This window comes from Barbus barbus, assembly GCF_936440315.1.
Source record: "Barbus barbus genome assembly, chromosome: 9".
NCBI lineage: Eukaryota > Metazoa > Chordata > Actinopteri > Cypriniformes > Cyprinidae > Barbus > Barbus barbus.
In genome coordinates, this window is record NC_136737.1 from 27,613,762 (window position 1) to 27,633,536 (window position 19,775).

General features: G+C 37.2%; 1 protein-coding gene across 6 annotated transcripts in view; it reads left to right on the forward strand.

Moving 5' to 3' along the window:
* LOC306875313 (arf-GAP with coiled-coil, ANK repeat and PH domain-containing protein 2-like) overlaps window positions 1-19,775 on the forward strand; it is a 37,436-nt gene that overhangs the window by 12,733 nt on the left and 4,928 nt on the right. For 3 of the 6 annotated variants that reach the window (XM_079425792.1, XM_079425790.1, XM_079425788.1), the window contains exons 4-19: window positions 673-726; window positions 1,842-1,900; window positions 2,253-2,436; window positions 3,566-3,610; window positions 4,211-4,306; window positions 6,016-6,090; window positions 12,350-12,462; window positions 12,544-12,595; window positions 12,673-12,773; window positions 13,701-13,806; window positions 13,885-14,093; window positions 14,169-14,238; window positions 14,558-14,652; window positions 17,146-17,327; window positions 19,273-19,365; window positions 19,447-19,670. In XM_079425792.1, coding sequence (XP_079281918.1) covers window positions 673-726; window positions 1,842-1,900; window positions 2,253-2,436; window positions 3,566-3,610; window positions 4,211-4,306; window positions 6,016-6,090; window positions 12,350-12,462; window positions 12,544-12,595; window positions 12,673-12,773; window positions 13,701-13,806; window positions 13,885-14,093; window positions 14,169-14,238; window positions 14,558-14,652; window positions 17,146-17,327; window positions 19,273-19,365; window positions 19,447-19,670 — 1,758 coding nt within the window. The remainder of the gene's footprint in view (window positions 1-672; window positions 727-1,841; window positions 1,901-2,252; window positions 2,437-3,565; window positions 3,611-4,210; window positions 4,307-6,015; window positions 6,091-12,349; window positions 12,463-12,543; window positions 12,596-12,672; window positions 12,774-13,700; window positions 13,807-13,884; window positions 14,094-14,168; window positions 14,239-14,557; window positions 14,653-17,145; window positions 17,328-19,272; window positions 19,366-19,446; window positions 19,671-19,775) is intronic. The other 3 variants (XM_079425793.1, XM_079425791.1, XM_079425789.1) reach the window with 1 other exon arrangement.

Consider the following 19,775-nt stretch of genomic DNA (forward strand, 5'->3'; position numbering starts at 1 on the left):
CTGCAGTTCAGATCATCTACAGAGAACATCTGGCGCATCATTAAACAAAATATACGTCAAAGATGACCACAAACTCTTCAGCAGCTGGAAACCTATATCAGGCAAGAATGGGACCAAATTCCAACACCAAAACTCAAGAAACTCAAAACCTCGATGCCCAGACGTCTTCAAACTGTTTCGAAAAAAAGTGGAGATGCTACACTATGTTAAACATGCCCCCGTCCCAACTATTTTGAGACCTGCAGCAGGCATCAAATTTGAAATGAGTTCATTTAGTAGATAAAAGTGTAAAATTTCTCAGTTTAAACATTTATCTATGTTCTATTGTGAATAAAATATTGGCTCATGTGGTTTGAAAGTCTTCTAGTTTTCATATTCAAATTTAAAAAACGTCCCAACATTACCAGTTTTTTTTTTGTTTGTTTTTAATCGGAAAACAATATATAAAAAGTCAAAACAAGAACTTGTAGAGAAAATGTCAGACTTCAATTATTAAGCTTTCAAGTTTTTTGTTTAGTTCTGTTTTATGGTCAAATGGGACTTCTTTTTTTTTGAGAGTTTCAGTTTGGTATTTTCTGCATTTGTGATAAATAACCATACTTATTCTCTGTCCTGTAATCTGTTGCGTTGACTCTTTGCTGACCTTTGTGATGTTCTCTGATTTCTTCACAGTCCAGTCTGAACAAGTTTGCAGAGAATCTTCAAGAGATGATCAACTATCACACAGTAAGAAAATCTGGGCAAAAAGCTTTTGCCATATTGCATTATTGCCTATGACTTCTCCTTTTTCGCCTTTTTAATCAAAAAAGGAAAAGCTTAAATGTGCTGAGGTGCTGAAAATTTTGACTTCAGGAGAAATGACCGCATTTCTTTCTTACGCAATGAACAGTTTCCCTCTTTCCTCTCTAATCATTACCATTTACCATTAACTTTAACAGAGATTGTCCTCGAGCTGAAATTGACCATAGAACAGGACAGTTTATGATAATTCCTGCAATAGCGCCCCTTGTGGCGACACTGGGAAGTGATTTTAATTTCAACTATTTTAAATGTGAAATCAAACTTGTGTAGCTATGAATTGAGCTTGACTTTGTTATAGTGTAGAGTATGGTCTTTTTATTTTTTTTATTCCTGTAATATAAAGGATGATTCTGTGGCCCTCACGTCTCAACAGTGTTGCTGTGTTTTAAACTGGAGCTCCATGAGTCAGTGTTTAAGTCTGTGGTGAGATCAGCTGACTTGTGGTTAAAGTTCTCATGAGCAAGTACTAAGCACATGATCTTTAAAGCACAAATGCGTCTTGAATATTTCATCCAACACATGATGTAATTTTACTGGCCCAAAATGTCTAAAAACACAGTTTATGCTTATAAACTGTGTTTTTATATATATATACATACATACATACATACATGCATAGACATTTTGGGCCAGTAGAATTACAATATATAAACATAATATTTTTCTTAAATATATACATGCATGTTTGTATTTATATATACATAATAAATGTACACAGTACACACTCCTATATTATGTAAACAAAAACTTTTATTTTGGATGCGATTAATCGCGATTAATCATTTGACAGCACTAATGTGTGTGTGTGAATATAATTAATTTGCAAATCTACTATAACTTTCTATCTAGCTAGCTAGCTAGCTATCTAGCTCTCTATCTGTTTGTGTGTGTATGTGTTTATTTTTATGTGAAACACTAGAAAAACAACAAAGTAAGTTTGTAAAGCACTACAGTAATGAGAACTTAAAAAGAAAATATGGTGAATTGATATTCAAATAATTTCAGGCTTCATTTTATTTATTTATTTCTTTATTTTACAGATTTTATTCGACCAAGCACAGCGATCAATCAAATCACAACTGCAGACATTCATTCGAGAGTGAGTATCATAATGTTACATGTTGTTTTGTCAATTTACATGATTCGGGAATTCGGAGGCGGGATCGGGAAACGTCCTCGAGTGGTGATTCGAACTCGGGACGCCTGTAGCGCAACAACATGCATTTTCTATAAAGTTTCAGCACCAAAACAAGTTACACTTTATATTTTGTAATCAATTTGTTAGTACAGGCAATCAAGCTTTTACAGCCACCAAACCGATTTTCATCTGTTTATCAGTAGACTCCATACACAAAGCCATTTGTCTCATCTCGGCTAAAGCCAGAGTTTATAATGGCATGGTTTCAGCGACCGTCGAGTGCACATTTAAGGAATGGTATTGCTGTGTGCAGGGACCTTCGGAAATTTAAAGAAGCTAAGAAACAATTTGACAAAGTGAGCGAGGAGAAAGAAGCTGCCCTGTCCAAAAATGCCCAGGCGCCTCGAAACAAACCGCACGAGGTGGATGAGGCCACCCACATCCTCAACGCCACGCGCAAGTGCTTTCGCCACATTGTCCTGGACTACGTCCTTCAGGTAAGAGCGCTCAACCCTCTCTGCTGGGACTCAGGGTTAACCTTTGTACTCAAACAACCTTTGTACAGATTCCTGTGCCGTTACATCACAGTCACAAGACGCATGCTAATGATATAGATTTATTGAATTAATATTGCATTCATGGTTGTTTGCAAGAGGAAGAAGGGATGTTTTGAAAGAGAAAGAAACTTAATCAGTTTCTGTCACAAGATACTTATGTCCTCTCAATGCACTTCCTGTGTTCTGTAGTAACCGCGCACACTGTTTAAACAATTCCCCTTAGCGAGGTCAGTCTAGCGGCTATAATTTAAACGACTTGAACGTTATTACCGTAGGTTGACCTTTCTCTCAAAGTGATGGGTAACAGCTCTGCTAAATCTCTCCAGTGAGTCAGTATGAGTGTTTATTGTGTGTGGTTTATAGGTGCTCTGTGAGCAGTGTTTTGCGCCTCCTGGTGGCTCAACGAAATAACTGCTTATTTCCAGACAGTTGTGAAAGAATAAAGGATGCGCGTTTAGGCGTTCAGGAAGCAGATGTGTTAGATTTGATAATAGACTGTCATTATTGAAGCATTATAGTGGTCAATTTCCCAGTGTTCACTTTTACTTGGTTGGTTTAGTGAGTTAGTTTTTTTTGTTATGACATATGCATTTTTTTTTTGGTTTTCATTATTTTACTGTGACCAAGATTGCATAGAATTGTAGTCAGAATGTTTGTTTTGTTTAGAATGTGTGTAAAAAAGAAACCAAATTTATAAAACTGCATAAAACATGTATGGACATGAAAAATATACCCCAGGGTGGAGAGAGCGCTGGACATTCACTCCCCCCACCTACAATCCCTGCCGACCCGAGACTCGAACCCACAACCGAGTCCGACTCTCTAACCATTAGGCCACGACTTCCCTGTCTTTGTTGTTGCTGACAAAGTAAAAATGGAAGAAAAATTACTTTTTTTTTTTTTTTTTTTTTTGACAAGATTAACTCCCTACTGGGAAAATCCCCAAATCAATGGTGACCTTATGGATTTATTGTTTTACTTTTGTTTTTGAAACTTGATGTGAGTAAAAAGTACCTGTTTTTTTAAAGTAGGGAATTTATTTGTTTATTTTTATGTTTATTTTTTTCAGATTAATGTGCTGCAGTCCAAGAGACGATCAGAAATCCTCAAATCGGTAAAATATTCTTATTCTGTAATTAAGACTTGAAGTTCACCCAAAAATGAAAGTGCTGTCGTTAATTGCTCACCCTTGTGTCGTTCCAAACCTGTAAGACCTTCGTTCATCTTCGGAACACAAATTGGCGGCATTCAATCAAGGCTTCCCAAAAAATTGTGCTCAGTTTAGAAGGAACACTGCGTGGGAGCCCTGTATTTAAGGTAGCCCGTCGGGCAGGCAGTGATACATTTTGGTAGCCCGACTGGAAAACACAATAGCCCCGGGATGTCGGGCTAGCGATTTTGCGAGCCCTGCAAAGTATTCTCGTAGCTTTGTAAAATTAAGGTTGAATCACTGATGTCACATGGACTATTTTAACGATGTCCTTTCTGCGTTTCTGGGTCTGGGAACATTAGTTGTTTTGCTGTCTATGGGAGGGTCAGAAAGCTCTCGGGTTTCAAAAATATCTTAATTTGTGTTCTGAAGATGAACGAAGGTCTTATGGGTTTGGAACGACACGAGGGTGAGTAATTAATGACACAATTTTCATTTTGGGGTGAACTATCAAATTAAGATTTATAGTCTCATGTTAGAGTTGTGTTGTCGTCTGTTGTACAGATGCTGTCCTTCATGTACGCCCACCTGACGTTCTTCCATCAAGGTTATGATCTGTTCAGTGAACTACAACCCCTCATGAAACAACTGACCGGACAGGTACATCATATCTATTTTTTGGAGGAGCTGCTCACAGGTCTGTGCTTTTGTTATGATCATTTTCATCATGGACTGCTTATGATAATTTTATGTTTTCATTTCAGTATGATGTGACCATAAAGAGAACTTATTTTAAAACAGAATTAATAATAATAAAAATAAAGTGTTGTAAAGTAGTTCATACTTTTCCAAAAATGTATAAGTGCTTCATAAGTCTTTCTTACTCAGATTTTAAGATTTGTTTTATATGTACATGTAATTTATCTGTGCTGTACTGAAAAAGCTTGTCCAAAAAAATAAATAAATAGCAGTATCATAGTTATAACGCAACTTTTAGTCACATTAATGCAGCTCATGGTTGATTCATGCTCACAGGTTTTGTCAGGTGGTCAGTCTTTGTGAAGCACCTCTCGATTAGTGGAACTGTGAGGTTGTAACTGCAACAGAGAAAAACATTTCCCATCTGATATTATCAGCCGTGCATCTGCCCGCCTCTTTCCTGGCGGATCCAAACAAAACACTCGACCCAAATACCGCACATGTTCTTTTGTGATGTGTTTCCATGCATGATTCGAGGTGATGGACGCTCGCTTGCTGTATCTGAACAAATAAAGTGCACAGAGAGTTCCTTTCCTCAACTTCCCCTATAGAAACTAGTACTATTGGTTGCACATTGGGTTAGTGATTTGAACAAACCCTTAGCCTTCACTAAAATTTGACAGAAAAGATTTAGCAGATACAAAATCATAAGCAAGTAATTTGAACATCTCCTAATAATGACAATATTAGCCTCTTCATTTACTCACAATTTCTGCCTGATAAAATAGAGCTGATCTCAACTATAAAAATGTATATGGAGTTGCACATGGACCATTTTATTACGTGACTTTTCCAGGTCTAGAAATCACACTTAAAATTAGACTTCCTCATTTATCCAGGTTTTCCAAGAATCCTGGTTCTAAAAAAAAAATCAAGCAGTTGTTGAGGAGATTAATTCAAATGAGTAATATCTTGATTTTTAGTTGTTTAGAAGCTTGTTTTGTCTTGTTTTAAGTCATCTTAAGACCAACTTTGCAGTGTTTCTGTTTGATAAAGCATGATCTGACGAGCTTGCTGAATAGAAAGTGAATTTATATGGAAATATACTGTGAAATCACCAGTTTCAGCTCTAGAGGTAGGTCATTTACTGGATAATAGTAACATCCACTGATATGTTAATGTTAAAGACCTAAACTTGGTAATAATCCACATTTTTAAAATTGGCTTGATGAAGTCCTTCAGTGTAGTGGAATATTCCCAAGTTTGGATTTGGCGATCAGAAAGGTTCTGAATGGCTGAGTTTTACTGTTAAAAACGCTCTTGAATTTTAGCAGCGTGTAGTGGTGGTGAAGCAGTGTATTATGGTCCATCATCATCTTGGGATATGGGAAAATAACGGAGCATGAGTGGTTTTCCGTCCAGATGTAAGAAACCAGATCACGTGACTTTGTGTTTAAAGAGTTTTGTTCACTGGCAGCCGTGCCTTTAATTCCAGTTTTATAAAGTTCAGTACAGTTACAGTGCTTTCTTTACCTTTGCCTTTTTTAAATAAAGCAGATTTTGAAAAATATTATAAGCATCTTCTTCATAGGTCGACCCAAATTTCTCTGACTCCAGATTTCTCTTCCTGTCTTCGTGCATTCAAGCCATTTTTCGTGTCTGTTTTTCAGCTGGATCAGCTGGTGATCGACTCCGCAAAAGAGAGGAAAGATATGGAGATGAAACACTCGACTATTCAGCAGAAGGTACAAGAGCTCCTCCAAACATTAATAACCCACAAACCCCCAACCATCGCACACTATATAGGGCCAATCAGAAAATATTAGTTTTTTTTTAGAGCGACAAATGAGTTTTTACTGCGGATGAGGCTTTGCAGCACACTGATGAAAACTGAAACCATGTCGTTGATGCTTTTTGAAACAGAATATCCTTCCCTACTCTCCTCTCTTTGGGTTTGACCTTTCGAAATGATCTAAAGTACACAAAGTGAAGCTTTGAAGCTTTAATATGTGTGTGTGTGTGTGTGTGTATACGGTACACACACAACTTCTATTATGTAAACAAAAACGTATATTTTGGATGCGATTAATCGCAATTAATTGTTTGACAGCGCTAGTCTTATCATAATAATTACCTACATTTCACTGCTGGTTATACTCTGTATAATTGTGTATGTGACATAAAAATCTTCAATCTTGAATAATAAGGGCAGAAATGCTAAAAATAAGACGAATGTTACAAGCAAATTTTTTGTTTAATTGTTATCGAAAAAATCCAAGAATATATAATTATGCATCAATATCGCTGGTGCGAGTCGTGCTTCAATACACTTTCTCTAATGCAACTCCGCATTAAAATGCAGTTAAGCTAAATGAAAGTATATACCAATTGAAATGTCTTTGTTTAACATTGTGTGCCATTTACATCCTGGAGCCGTTTCATAAAATACTGTATTAATATATATTCATCTATCTCGCCATAATGAGCGCTTGCTGTGATTCATGGGCTTGTGCCACAATCCAGCTTGACCTTCATCTCATGCGAAATGTGACGCTGTCTCTCTATTTTTATTTTCCTCCTCTCTCACTCTTTCACTCATTCTCTCTCTCTCTCTCTCTGGCTGGATCAGCAGTTGTTAACCTGCTCTCTCTTCTTTTCTGGCTGTTCATATGAGGCTGTGCTGCAGGTAAGTCTCTCTTCTCCCTGTCCATCTGAACGCTGCATGAATCACCATGACATAGATGCCTGCGTTCATTAAACATGCACTTTTATGTCAGTATGTAATCAAAGCAAAGGATTGTAATTTGATTGTAAAAGCCTGGTAGAAGCTTGTTAATCAGTACCGCACACACACATGCTAGATCTTTCCTGAAGGGGAGGAAGCAGCAATAGATACCAAGGTTAACACCAAACTCAGTCTGCATATAAACATGAACACATACAGTGCGTAGAGGCTCAGTGGTGGTAGATGACCCTGACGGGACAGTCTCAGTAATGTTTGGAAGTTGAATGCAGCGTCACTGCTGACTCTCTCTCACACACACACACACACACACACACACACTGCTCTGTTCAGCATGAAGATCTTCAGCAGGTTTCACTATGTGTGGTATCTGGTGAGTCAGTCATGTTTTTCATAGTTCATGTTCTTTGTCTCTTCTGATTGTTAAGTGGTTATGAGCACGAATGTGTCTTGGGAGTTCGGTGTGACATCTTGCCTAAATACTGACATTTTTGCATTTAGACGACTCGTGTAACAATTTGTTTGGTTTGCTGAGTCTGATGTGGTTTTGTTAAAAATTACAACCTTTTAATGAGACTTTTTTTTTTTCCCCTGTAATAATCAAGACTTGCAAAAATCTTCATTGTGCTTATCTCGGAATTAGTTCTTGGAATTTCTACTTTAGAATTATCTAAAAATATTTAAGAATTTTAGCCTTTTAATGAGCTGTTTCACTTTTCTACAATTATGACAGTTATCGACTTAATTTGTTTTATTGCAATTCATTATACAAGATATCTGGTAGTAAAAAAATAAAAATAAAACCTTAAACTTATGCCACTTCATTTAAGTATTTATAGTATTCCGTATTAATAATCTAAAGGAAAGAGGTTGCTCTGTGCTTTAATAACAGCTGTAGCCCCATTCTTTGGTCTTGGCACCCTGAATATGTTAAGCGGCCCGGCTCGCGTATCAGCTCATGGCTGCTTGATCAGGTTACAGAGAAATGGAAACCAAATCTGCTTTTTAATAACCGTTGGTGCTGTTGTGTTGCTCGCCTTACTGTAAACATACAAGCGAAGGGTCATACTGTCATGGTCGGTAGTTCACTTAGGGGTTAATTTTTTTAATTTTTTTTTTTTTTTAATGGATCCCAAAAAAGTGAAAAGAACCCAGTTCCGTTAGTGTTCACACTGTTACTGGTCATGAAAGTGGATTCGGATCTCATTTCAGCCCACTTCAAGTCTCAGTCCACTTTCCATTCACACCGCAGCTTTTTGTAACTGAGCATAAATATTATGAATTCTAATATTAATTCCTAATTTATCTTTTGCTGTTATGTTATTTATTCATTTAAACTAAATTAGTACAATGCAAATAGTGAAATAGTTACATATTTCTGCAATAGTAATAAGGCTGTACACACAAACTCTCAGATTATTATTTTGATAACGGAAATAAGACCTTTAGGGTTTCTTTGTGTGTTTTACAATTACATTTTTTGTACGTTTATTTTAAAACTTTACAATATGGACCAATTTCTTAACTAATTTTCATAGTTAATCCATTAGGTATCATGAACTAACAACGAACAGACGATTTTTACAGCATTTATTAATCTAAATTCATGTTAATTTATAAACATGCTGTTTTAATTAGCATTTGTCCATAAAAATAACCCTTTTAAAATAAATTTAAAATACTTTTAAAACTTGTAAAAGTATTGTTCACAATCACTTCATGATACCTAATGTATTTTACAAATTAAACCTTAGTGAAACTGTATTTATTATCAAGTACTATAAACTTATTTATTTATTTTAGTGCTGGGAAACGATGTAGTATATATGTATAGTGCTGTCAGTCCATAAAAAAAATAACTAATTAATTCATTTCTGAAATTAATTGTGATTTAAGCCCAACTAACATTAAACTTTTTAAATATGCTTTTATTGCAATTTCACATTTAATCTTCAAATTAATGTACAAACAACATAAAGACATAAAGTGTAATATATATATTTAAATAAATCAATAAATAAGTTGTCAAAGGATTAATCACAATAAATAAAAATTTGTTTATATAATGTGTGTGAACTCTACATTTGTATATATAATATAAGTGTATATATATGTAGAGTTCACACACATTATATAAACAAACTTGTATTTATTGTGATTAATCCTTTGACAACTTATTTATTGATTTATTTAAAGCAAAATATATCATATGTAATGCAAATTTCATGCTAATAATTGTCAACCCCCTGAAATGAACCAAAGCTGCCCTTGTATGAGTTTTCTGTATGTCACTTCGAATCAAGTGTCTGTTAAACGGTTAATTGGTTGACTGTGAGTCTTTCGGCTTGTGGGTTGTGTTCTCCGCTGTCCACCGGAAATATGATGTAAGATCTGTTTGTAGTGTGGTCTAGAGCAGATCAGACTGGATTCCCTCAGCATGCAGATCAGGCTGTAAACTAACCTCCTCTACTAGTATGTCACTCTTATCTGTCTTCAGCTGCTTGAGGTTTCACAGACAAAAACACAGGATCCAGTGACGCTCTAGTGTTACTGGGGCTCTGCTAGTCTGAGCTCAGCCAGGCTTGACTTGACTAGTCTGAGCTCAGCTGAGCTCACATGACATCTACAGGAAGCAGGGATCTTAGTTTGTTCTTGAGATGAACAAGAACCAGTGGCCAGAGCGACATATCATGATTTCTTGCAGTACTGTGCCCACTGTGCTATGGCTGGGCAAAAAATATAGATTGTAATTGATTCTCATTTTTACGAAACAATATCGATTCTTAAATCCCAATAATAGATTAGTCTAGCCTGTTTTCAGTTAATGAATGGAACATTGTAGCGCACCAAGAAATCACAGTAAGCTTTGTGCTTTGTTACTTTTGATATGAAACGCATTCGCAGATTTCAAATTCTGTCCATTTTATTACAATATTCAAGCAATAAATGCCGTTTTGGCGTTGTTTAATGTGGAGTGACAGATCGCTGTAGCGCCTTAGTTTAAGAGAAGAGGCAGCGCGACATGCGCTTGAACTGATCTTTTATGCTTTACTAAGACTTTCAGCACGAAATAAACAAGAATAAACATCCGAAGGTATGTTAAAAAAAGAATACAACAGTGTTTCAACTGTGGAAAGACGTCAGTATAATAGCTTGTAAACAGTAGCTATGTTTCCATCACCGTTTTAATGTCCATTTTGAAGTAACGAGTGATGGAAATCCCAAATTTCGAATAAAAATCCCTTAATTCGCAAAAACGTTTTTACGCTCACTTGAGGTGGTTTTTGACTTGAGGGTTAATGCGAATAATGGAAGATGCTGAACAAATTCTTCCATGCGCATCACGCATTAAAAAAGTCATGTGGCTTTGCATGATTGGACGGCAAAACCTGACTAACCAGCGTACAGCATCTGAAATGTTATGGTCATTCTTAAACGCCCGAGCAAAGTCTGTCGCTAAAGTATTTCTGCATTCTGTCTTACACGACTGTGTTCCCAAGCAGCAGGCATCCACCTCCGAAAAATGACATCTGCTCGCTCTGAGGCACAAGTAATGTATTATATATGAAAATCATTATATTCAGTGGCTTCTCCTACTTTTCTTAGTGATTTATAGTGCACTGTAAAACTGAACAGTGAAATGAAATGAGTTAATTTCACTCAAATAATAATGAAAGTTCATTGGACTTAATTGAAATACTAAGTACTAACTGAGTACTAACTAGTACTAAACTATGAAGATCTATATAGTCGTATATAATTATCATTGTGATAAGTGGGGTGGGATCATGGAAACGAGGCTTGGCTTGGCTCCCATTGCTCTCACCCCCGCCCCAATTGTCATAAAACGTTTAAGCTTTACTAACTTAAAAAAAATTGAATTCGTTTACTCAGATGTTTTGAGTATTCTTAACTTATCAGGTTTTACAGTGAAGCAGTGCAAAGTTTCTTGGGGGAATGCAATACTTTTGTGTGCAAACACAAAAACTCAGATATGAAAATGACTCATGTTGGTCCAAGCAAGTAGAACTTATCTTCTAAAGAGCACAAAAGAAGAGCTTTTGATGAATGTTCATGCTGCTCCATTCCGTATTATGAAGTTGAATAGATATTGGGTTTTCAAGCTTCAAAATAACAAAGAAAACAACATAAAAGTAGTCCACTATATTCTGAAAATCTCTTCTTCGGTAGCGTTAGGCTGTGTCAGATTTGACGTTTGGTCACATGACGCTCGAGAACCAATGCTGTTTGGCGTCAATAATGTCAAATGACATTGACTTGCCACTTTTGCTGTTTGTATGACTTTTGTACTAATTTCAGAAATTTCAATAACTTCCCATTTTGTTTTCATGGAAAAATTAGTCATACGAGTTTGACTATCATTGAAACTGATGCCAGACTTTTCAGCTTCGGATGAAAAAAGCCTTTAAATATAACTTGTATGCAGTTTAAGTCCCTTTGAATAAAAGGGTCTGCCAATGCTTAAAGGAATAGTTCACTCCAAAATGAAAATCCGGTCATCATTTACTCACCATACTCATGCGTCCCTTTGCTGAACAAAAAACAAAAGATATTTTGAAGAACCAAACAGTTGTTGGTCCCTTCCAAGGAAATACTATGGAAGTCAATGGGAACGATCAACTGTTTGATTACCAGCTTTCTTCAAAATATCTTCTTTTATGTTCAACATAAGAAACAAGCGACATGAGGCTGATTCTTCTTGTGATATTCATGGTAATTGTCTTGAAGATTGGTTGTAATGGTTGTTGTAGCCAAGTTGTTCCTTTTACCCTGCTAAAAAAAACAATAGAAGCCCAATAGAAACCATCACAGAAATTCCAATGGCTTCCATTAAAATACCATTATAAACCATTAGCTTTTTCCAGTAAAACCATTACAAAATTCCTTTTTATAGTGTGTTTTGGGCATTTTTCCAATAGGATTTAACATCCCACCAATAGAATTCATCAAATACCAGTAGACACCATTATAGTTTCCATTAAAACCAATACAATTCCCATTATAACCATTAAATCCATAAAATTTTCTATTGTGTTTTGGGCAGGGTTCGATTGTGTTTTTTTTGTTGTTTTTTTTTCAGCAGGGTACAAAGCTTTTATCATCTGTGTATCGTCCATTATCAAAACTTTGGCTTTTGTGTTGAGTATTTATATACAGCATGTGTATTGAATGTTGATATTGACTCATAATTACTCTATTAAGATCTGAAAAGCTCAGTTCAACACTTTTGTCATACTCAGGACTTCTCAAATGACGACACCAAGCTGGAGTACAATGTGGATGCAGAGAATGGGATCGTCATGGAGGGATATCTGTTCAAGAGAGCCAGCAACGCCTTTAAAACCTGGAACCGGTCCGGGACTAGACTTAAAATCATTCTGTGTCCACTTATGTAGACGTTGACTAAATATTCGATACTGCGTTTTCTTTGTAGGCGGTGGTTCTCGATTCAGAACAATCAGCTAGTATACCAAAAGAAATTTAAGGTGAATGTAAGGAGAAGAACACTAATTTCTAACTCCAGCTGTGAGTTTAGCACTCATTTTGGCTAATTTTATTTCAGGATAACCCTACGGTTGTGGTGGAGGACTTGAGGTTATGCACCGTCAAACACTGCGAGGACATCGAGCGCAGATTCTGCTTCGAAGTGGTTTCTCCAACAAAGTGAGTTGAAGCACACAATTTTGATTCTTATATCAGTTACACTCACTGATGCTCCAGAAGGAAAAGCATTAAGAGCCGGGGTATGAAAACTTTTGAACAATGTACATTTTTCTTATTTTGCCTAAATAAATATCATATTTTTTTCATTTAGTACTGCCCTTCAGAGGCTACAGAAGATAGTTACATGCTTCCCAGAAGACAAAATGAGTTCAATTTACCCTGTTCTTTAAATTCAAAAAGTTGTAATACTTGGTTTTACCTTCTGGAGCATCAGTGAGCGTTTGAACCTTCTGTAATAGTTGCATACGAGTCTCTCAGCTGTCCTCAGTGTGAAGAGATGGACCTTAAAATCATAGTCATTTTTGGAAAGGGTTCAAATACACAAGTGGATCATTCGGGGAAAGTGAAAGTGAAAGTGAAAGTCGTGACGTATTGTCAAGTATGGTGACCCATACTCGAAATTGGTGCTCTGCGTTTAACCCATCCAAGTGCACACACACAGCAGTGAGTAGTGAACAAATGCACACACACACACACACACACACACACACACCGTGAACACACACCCGGAGCAGTGGGCAGCCATGCTGCGGCGCCCGGGGAGCAATTGGGGGTTCGGTGCCTTGCTCAAGGGCACCTCAGTTGTGGTATTGAGGGTGGAGAGAGCGCAACAACACAGTATTAAGATTCAAGGGTGTTTAAACTTTTGAACAGGGCCATTTTTATAAATTCAACCATTTTCTCTTGTGCACTATATCTAAACATCTTTTATGTGAAATCTCTTGTTCAGGTCAGTACTAAATTAACAATAACATGCGTTTTGTATGATGCTTCTTATTTTGGTAAAATAATGAACATTTTGCAGATTCTGAAAGCGGGATGTAACATGTCATACTGTACATATGATTGATGTTGTTGGTGTTAAAGGAGCTGTATGATGCAAGCGGACTCCGAAAAGCTCCGGCAGGCCTGGATCAAAGCTGTCCAAAACAGCATCGCCACAGCCTTCAGAGACAAAGCGGAGGATGTCGAGGTAGCACAGCTTCTCTCTCATCCAACTATTTCATGCCACGCTACAGGTGCCTTGCTAACAGTGTGATGTGTTTGTCAGAAGATGGACAGGAAGTCGTCCACATCGACGGGCAGCCTGGACTCGGCCGGCGAGGTGAAGGAGAGGAGTCTGAAGGGCGAGAGCGCGCTGCAGAAGGTCATGGCCATCGGCGGGAACCGCGTCTGCTGCGACTGCGGTCAGCCGGAGCCGCGCTGGGCCAGCATCAACCTGGGCATCACGCTCTGCATCCAGTGCTCGGGCATTCACAGGTGTGTGTGTGTGACAGAAGATATCAGAGAGTGTGTTGTGTGGTTTATTAACAATACTGGGGTTTTGTTTGTCAGGAGTCTTGGCGTTCATTTCTCGAAGGTGCGGTCTCTGACGCTGGACATGTGGGAGCCTGAGCTGCTCAAGGTGAGTCGTGATGAACATACGGAGGGACAGATGGTGGTTGAGCGCAAACACATCTGTCCAGATGTTACCATCCTTCGGAAAACATCAGCAGCTCTTTCATCTCCTAATCATCTCGTACGCTGTGAATTCAGAGATGCTTTTATGTCACGTTGAGGATTTTAGCAAGTTTTGTTTTTCCGTTCAGATATCTTCATTTGAGACATTTCTCAAGATTTTTAGTTTTTCCTCTTTCCAGTGGTCCAGATTTCAAATAATAATAACAAAAAAAACTTCTTTAGTTTTTATATATGAATTAATAATGCAGTTACTTTTTGTATAGCTGATGTGTGAGCTGGGAAATGGTGTCATAAATCAGATCTACGAGGCTCGACGAGGAGAATTGGGAGCCAGGAAACCACAACCAGGAGATCCCAGGTACTGCACAGGAATTTTATTTTATTTATTTTTTTTATTTTTAAAAGAAGTCTCTTCTGCTGAACAAGCCTGCATTTATTTGATCCAAAGTACAGCAAAACAACAGTAATTTTATGAAATATTTTTACTATTTAAAATAACTGCTTTCTATTGTAATATATTTTCAAATGTAATGTATTTCTGTGATCAAAGCTGAATTTCCATCATTACTCCAGTCTTCAGTCACATGATCCTCCAGAAATCATTCTAATATTCTGATTTGCTGCTCAAAAAACATTTATCATTATTATTATGATGTTGAAAACAGCTGAGTAGAATTTTTTCAGGTTTCTTTGATAAATAGAAAGTTCAGAAGAACAGCATTTAGTTAAAGTAGAATCTTTTGCAGCCCGATCTTATGGCAATTCGTACATATTTTACGAGGAGGCTAATTCGTACGACCTCACTCGTACAAATTCATAAGATTTTTGCTAAATCGTACGGATTTTACGAGTTTCCAAATTGTACGAATGACCTACACCTAACCCCTCTACTAAACCTACCTGTCACTGGGGTTTAGACAAATCGTACTAAATCGTACGAGTGAAAACGTCGTACGAATTAGCCACCTCGTAAAATACGTACAAACTGCCATGAGATAGCGTTGTCTTTTGTAATATTATAAATGTCTTTATCACTTTTGATCAATGTAAAGCCGGGCTCACACTGTGCGATTTTTAATAGTCTTTTGCGATTGTTGCTTGTCAAGATTCAAGAGTTTTTATTTGTCACATACACAATTATACAGGGTATAACCAGCAGTGAAATGTACGAACATGATCCCCATGTCAGACTGTAGGATCTCAGTTGTCTTAATGTCAGACTGTACGACAGTCAAGACGCGACAAAAACGGACGTACTCAAGAAGACTTGTCCGGAGTTTTACGTCATCAATACGTGACCCGCGTTCTCTCGCTATAATGGTAACTAGCAAACAACAGCAACGTGTAGCGTTAGTTTTATTAATTACATGCCTTGATGTTAAAAAAAACAAAAAACGAAAAAGACGACGTGTGTGGAGCAAGTCATGGCTGGGCAAAAGAGGACTTTATGGACTTCCAGCTCTACAGAGCGTACTTGAGGTAATTTTGTATTCGAGTTTAAACATCCTGCCCCTTAATAAATAAACTTTAAGTAAACTTTACTTTGTACATATATTGTTTTTTACAAATAATGAATGGTTTGAAGTTGTCGCGCTAATTGCGTCATCAAGTTCAGTGCTCCTATTGGTTCTTGGTTTGACGGTCGTCGCAGGAGATGTCACACTGCAGGAAAGTGTCTGAAATCTTCTGACACTGCCAGAATTTAATCGGAGGAAAAAATTGATCGCAACGGCCATTAATCGGCTGTCGGTGAACATGTCAAACCAGCGATCTAGACAACCGATTTTAGCCTAGGATTATAGGAATCTTTTAGGATTTTCAAAATTTGTCTCAGACGACCAAATCGTGGCCAAAATCGCACAGTGTGAGCCGGGCTTAAAGCATACTTGCTAAATAAAAGTATTAATTTCTATAATTTCAACAAAAACAAAAAAAAATCATACTGACTCCAAGCTTTTGAATGGTAGGTAGGGTACAACGGGGTAAAAGGCGCCTTTGACATTATTTTCATAAGAACCACTAGATGGCACAAAAACATGACTTGGCACTTTTCAAAACATCCACTTTACAAGATGCACGTTTATTTATCTGATCTTTGACACGATCTCGCACAAAATTGATTCTGTGCTTTCTTGATCTAATATTTTATGTTTTTTTAAAATGTTGAACAGCTAAAATTAATGCATATATTTTGTGACAGTTTTATTTAAGATAATTAAAGCAACAGTTTTTAAATAACGAAAGAATATGTAAAAGTATAGTATTTGGGGTAAAAAGCGCCCCTGCTGTTGGGGCTAAAGGCGCACAGTAATTAACATGATAATTAATAGATCGCTGACTTTTCCATTTGTTGACATGACATGGTTGGATTCAGATGGGAAATATCATATATTATGTTGGGTGTCCATATTAGAGATAATCACCATGTTTAGAATGAAAACATGATATTAAACATATCATATAATAAAATATCATTTGTTGCTACTACTGTAAATATATATTCAATTATTATTGGATCTCCTTCAATACTTTCAGAATCTTTACTTATTAAAATGATTTTATTTCTGTAATTTAAAATGTATATTTTATATTAACATATTTTAATGACAGTATATTTATTGAACGACAATTAATTATTTTATTGCGATTGTTTGAGTAATAACTTAGGTATTATTTTAAAAAACATTATTTTAGCTGAAGCATTTGTATCAAGAGAAGAGCAAGAAGAGACTTAGTAGTGATGGCTGTAGATCAAATTTTAGATTTTAGAAAAGATGACTTTCTACCATTACTAATGAAAAGCTAAATAGATGTTGAGGTGTGACAGCGCTGATGACTTGTGTCTCTTCAGGCACGATGTGGAGGCCTACATCAAAGCCAAGTACGTGGAGCGCAGGTTTGTGCAGAGACGCTCCGAAGACCAGATCAGACAGAAGGTTTTATCACTGAGTAAACAGGATAAACGTCTCAGCGGCTGCTCGGACGCTCGACCTGCCAGAGGAGCATCGGCGTCTACAGCGTCTGCTTCCTCAGGTGAGAAGATCGTCACGTCTGCAGCTGTACCCTCGGCTGACTCTGCCCTTTAACCTTTGCCCGTGGCCTGTTTACCTGCTGTTATCCTGCCAGCGATGTGTTGGGATCAGCGTAGACGGATGTTTGACTCTGTGTTTCTGCTCCTCTCTGTGTCTGTGTGTGCCATCCTAACGCTGCTCTGGGCTTTTGTGTTGCTGAAGCCAACCACGAGTCTCTCTTCTGTGTAGATGAGCTCGATTCTCTCTTCTCCTACTTTAACTCCTCCGCCAAGCCCTGCTGTCGTAAGTACAGCTGTGTGTGTGTCTCCCGCCGTCCCGCTCAGCAGAACTCACAGCTGCCTCGCTCTCATTTCACCCGTGAGAAATTGAATTGAATCCAGGGTTGTTATAGCAGGCTTAACCTAAAACTGAACTAAACTAACATTGTTACTTGTGTTAACTGAAATAAGTTATTTTATTTCAGTTGTTTACAAGTCAACAATTACCATTTTCATTTAGTTTAACTTGTTTTACTAAACCTAAATGAAAATAAAATGAATAAACTATTAGACATTTAAAAACAAAAATAATAATAAATTAATAAAAAATGACAAACACAACTAAATTAAAACTTTAACAAAACTAATATGAAAGCAGAAAATGACTAAATAAAATCTTAATTTTGTTTATATCAAAATGTAATAGTATTTTGACTAATTAACTGTTTTTTTATTATTTTTTGCTTTTTTTGGGGGGGGGGGGGGTCTTTTGTAGTTTTTGTTTTGTGTAGTATTTAGCTTTTGGTTTGGTTTGTTTTTTATTTTATTTTTTGTTTAGTTTCAGGGGTTTTGTTTCTTTTATTTTTATTACTTGGATTTTCTTTGTTTAATTTTTGCTTTTTGTTTTGGTTTGTTTTTTGAGGGGGGTGTTTTTTTTTTTTTTTTTTTTTTTTTTTTAGTTTGCGCTTTTTGTTTGGTTGGTTTATGTTTTTTGTTGTTAGTTTAATTTTTTTATTATTAATTTTGACTAATTATGCCGTTCATGTTCATGTCAGTCATGCACAATAGATTATTTTAAACAGTAAAACGCTTTACTTTTAAATAATAAATTAGTAATATGTCAATAGAGTTCTTTAACTGATTAGAACTCAATTAAATACTGTCAGAGTGATTATTACAGCCATAAAACAGATTTCCCAAAAGCACAAAACATGCACAAGTATGTTAGCTCTTTACTTTATAAAAGTCAAAATGTGAATCTGTCCATTATACATTATATTAAGCTGTAATCTCTTAAAGTTATTACAAATTTCAGATTTCATATATTGATTAGTTACATTTTAGTTTTACTGAATTTCCCCATTTTCATCATCTCTCCATCACTCAGCATCCCATCATGCACTTCTCCTTTGGATGTTTTTGTGCATTTCCATTAGAGATGCACCGAACTGAAATTATTTGGCCGTCATTTACATGTCGACAGCGTGGAAGCATTTAAAACGGTCCGAGAAAAACGCCAAGATCATTACAAGCACCGACAGCGAGAGACTGCTTAGCGCTGCATCGCATGTCTTCCATGACAAGAGGAAGAGGTGGTTGTTGCTGTTTACTGTATGATGATTGAAATCGCCAAATGGCCTCAAACAGTTCAACAAACCGCAGCATGTTGTTTTCTATACACGCACGGATTCCATGTTAAAAAAAATTTTAAGTTTTAAATTGTTGTTTTGTAATTGTTTTTTTTATTTTTATGACAAAACCGTAAAAAGCACATTTGGCCATTTAATTTATGCAATGGTGAAAAATGCAAAAAAAAACATTCGGCGTTCGGCCCAGTGTTTCATTCGGTTTCAGCTTCAGCAAAGAATTTTCATTTCTGTTCATCCCTAATTTCCATGCACAGAAATTTGCACACTGTATCACAGAAGAGAGAGTGTGTGTGTGTAAGTGTCTCTCTGTGTTTGACAGTGAAAAGCCCAGACGGTGACGTGCAGAAGCTGGCAGATGGAAGCAGAGAGTCGCAGAGCTTGAGTGCTTCCTCCGGTGCGCTCCACGACGCAGGTCAGTCCGATCTCGCTCAGCTTGAGCAGAGCAGAAGCTGTCCTGTAGCCTGACTCTGATCGTGTGGTTGTTCTGCTTCAGACGGCCCAGAGCTGCACATCTACGAGCCTCAGGAGGAGTGCTCTGGGAAAGGTCTGGTGGTTTCCTGTGGGCCGCAGAAGCCCACGCCGGGCCTGCAGCTGTACTGGGCGTCTTTCTGCCGCAGTCTGCCAGACATGGCCGAGGCTCTCGCTCACGGAGCAGTGGTCAACTGGACCAACGCCGACGAGCAGAACAGGACGCCGCTCATAATGGCCGTTCACGGGGTGAGCAACCAGAGTCTCTCTCTCTCTCACTCACACACACACACACACACACACACACACACACACACACACACACACACACACAAACACACACCAGACCTGATA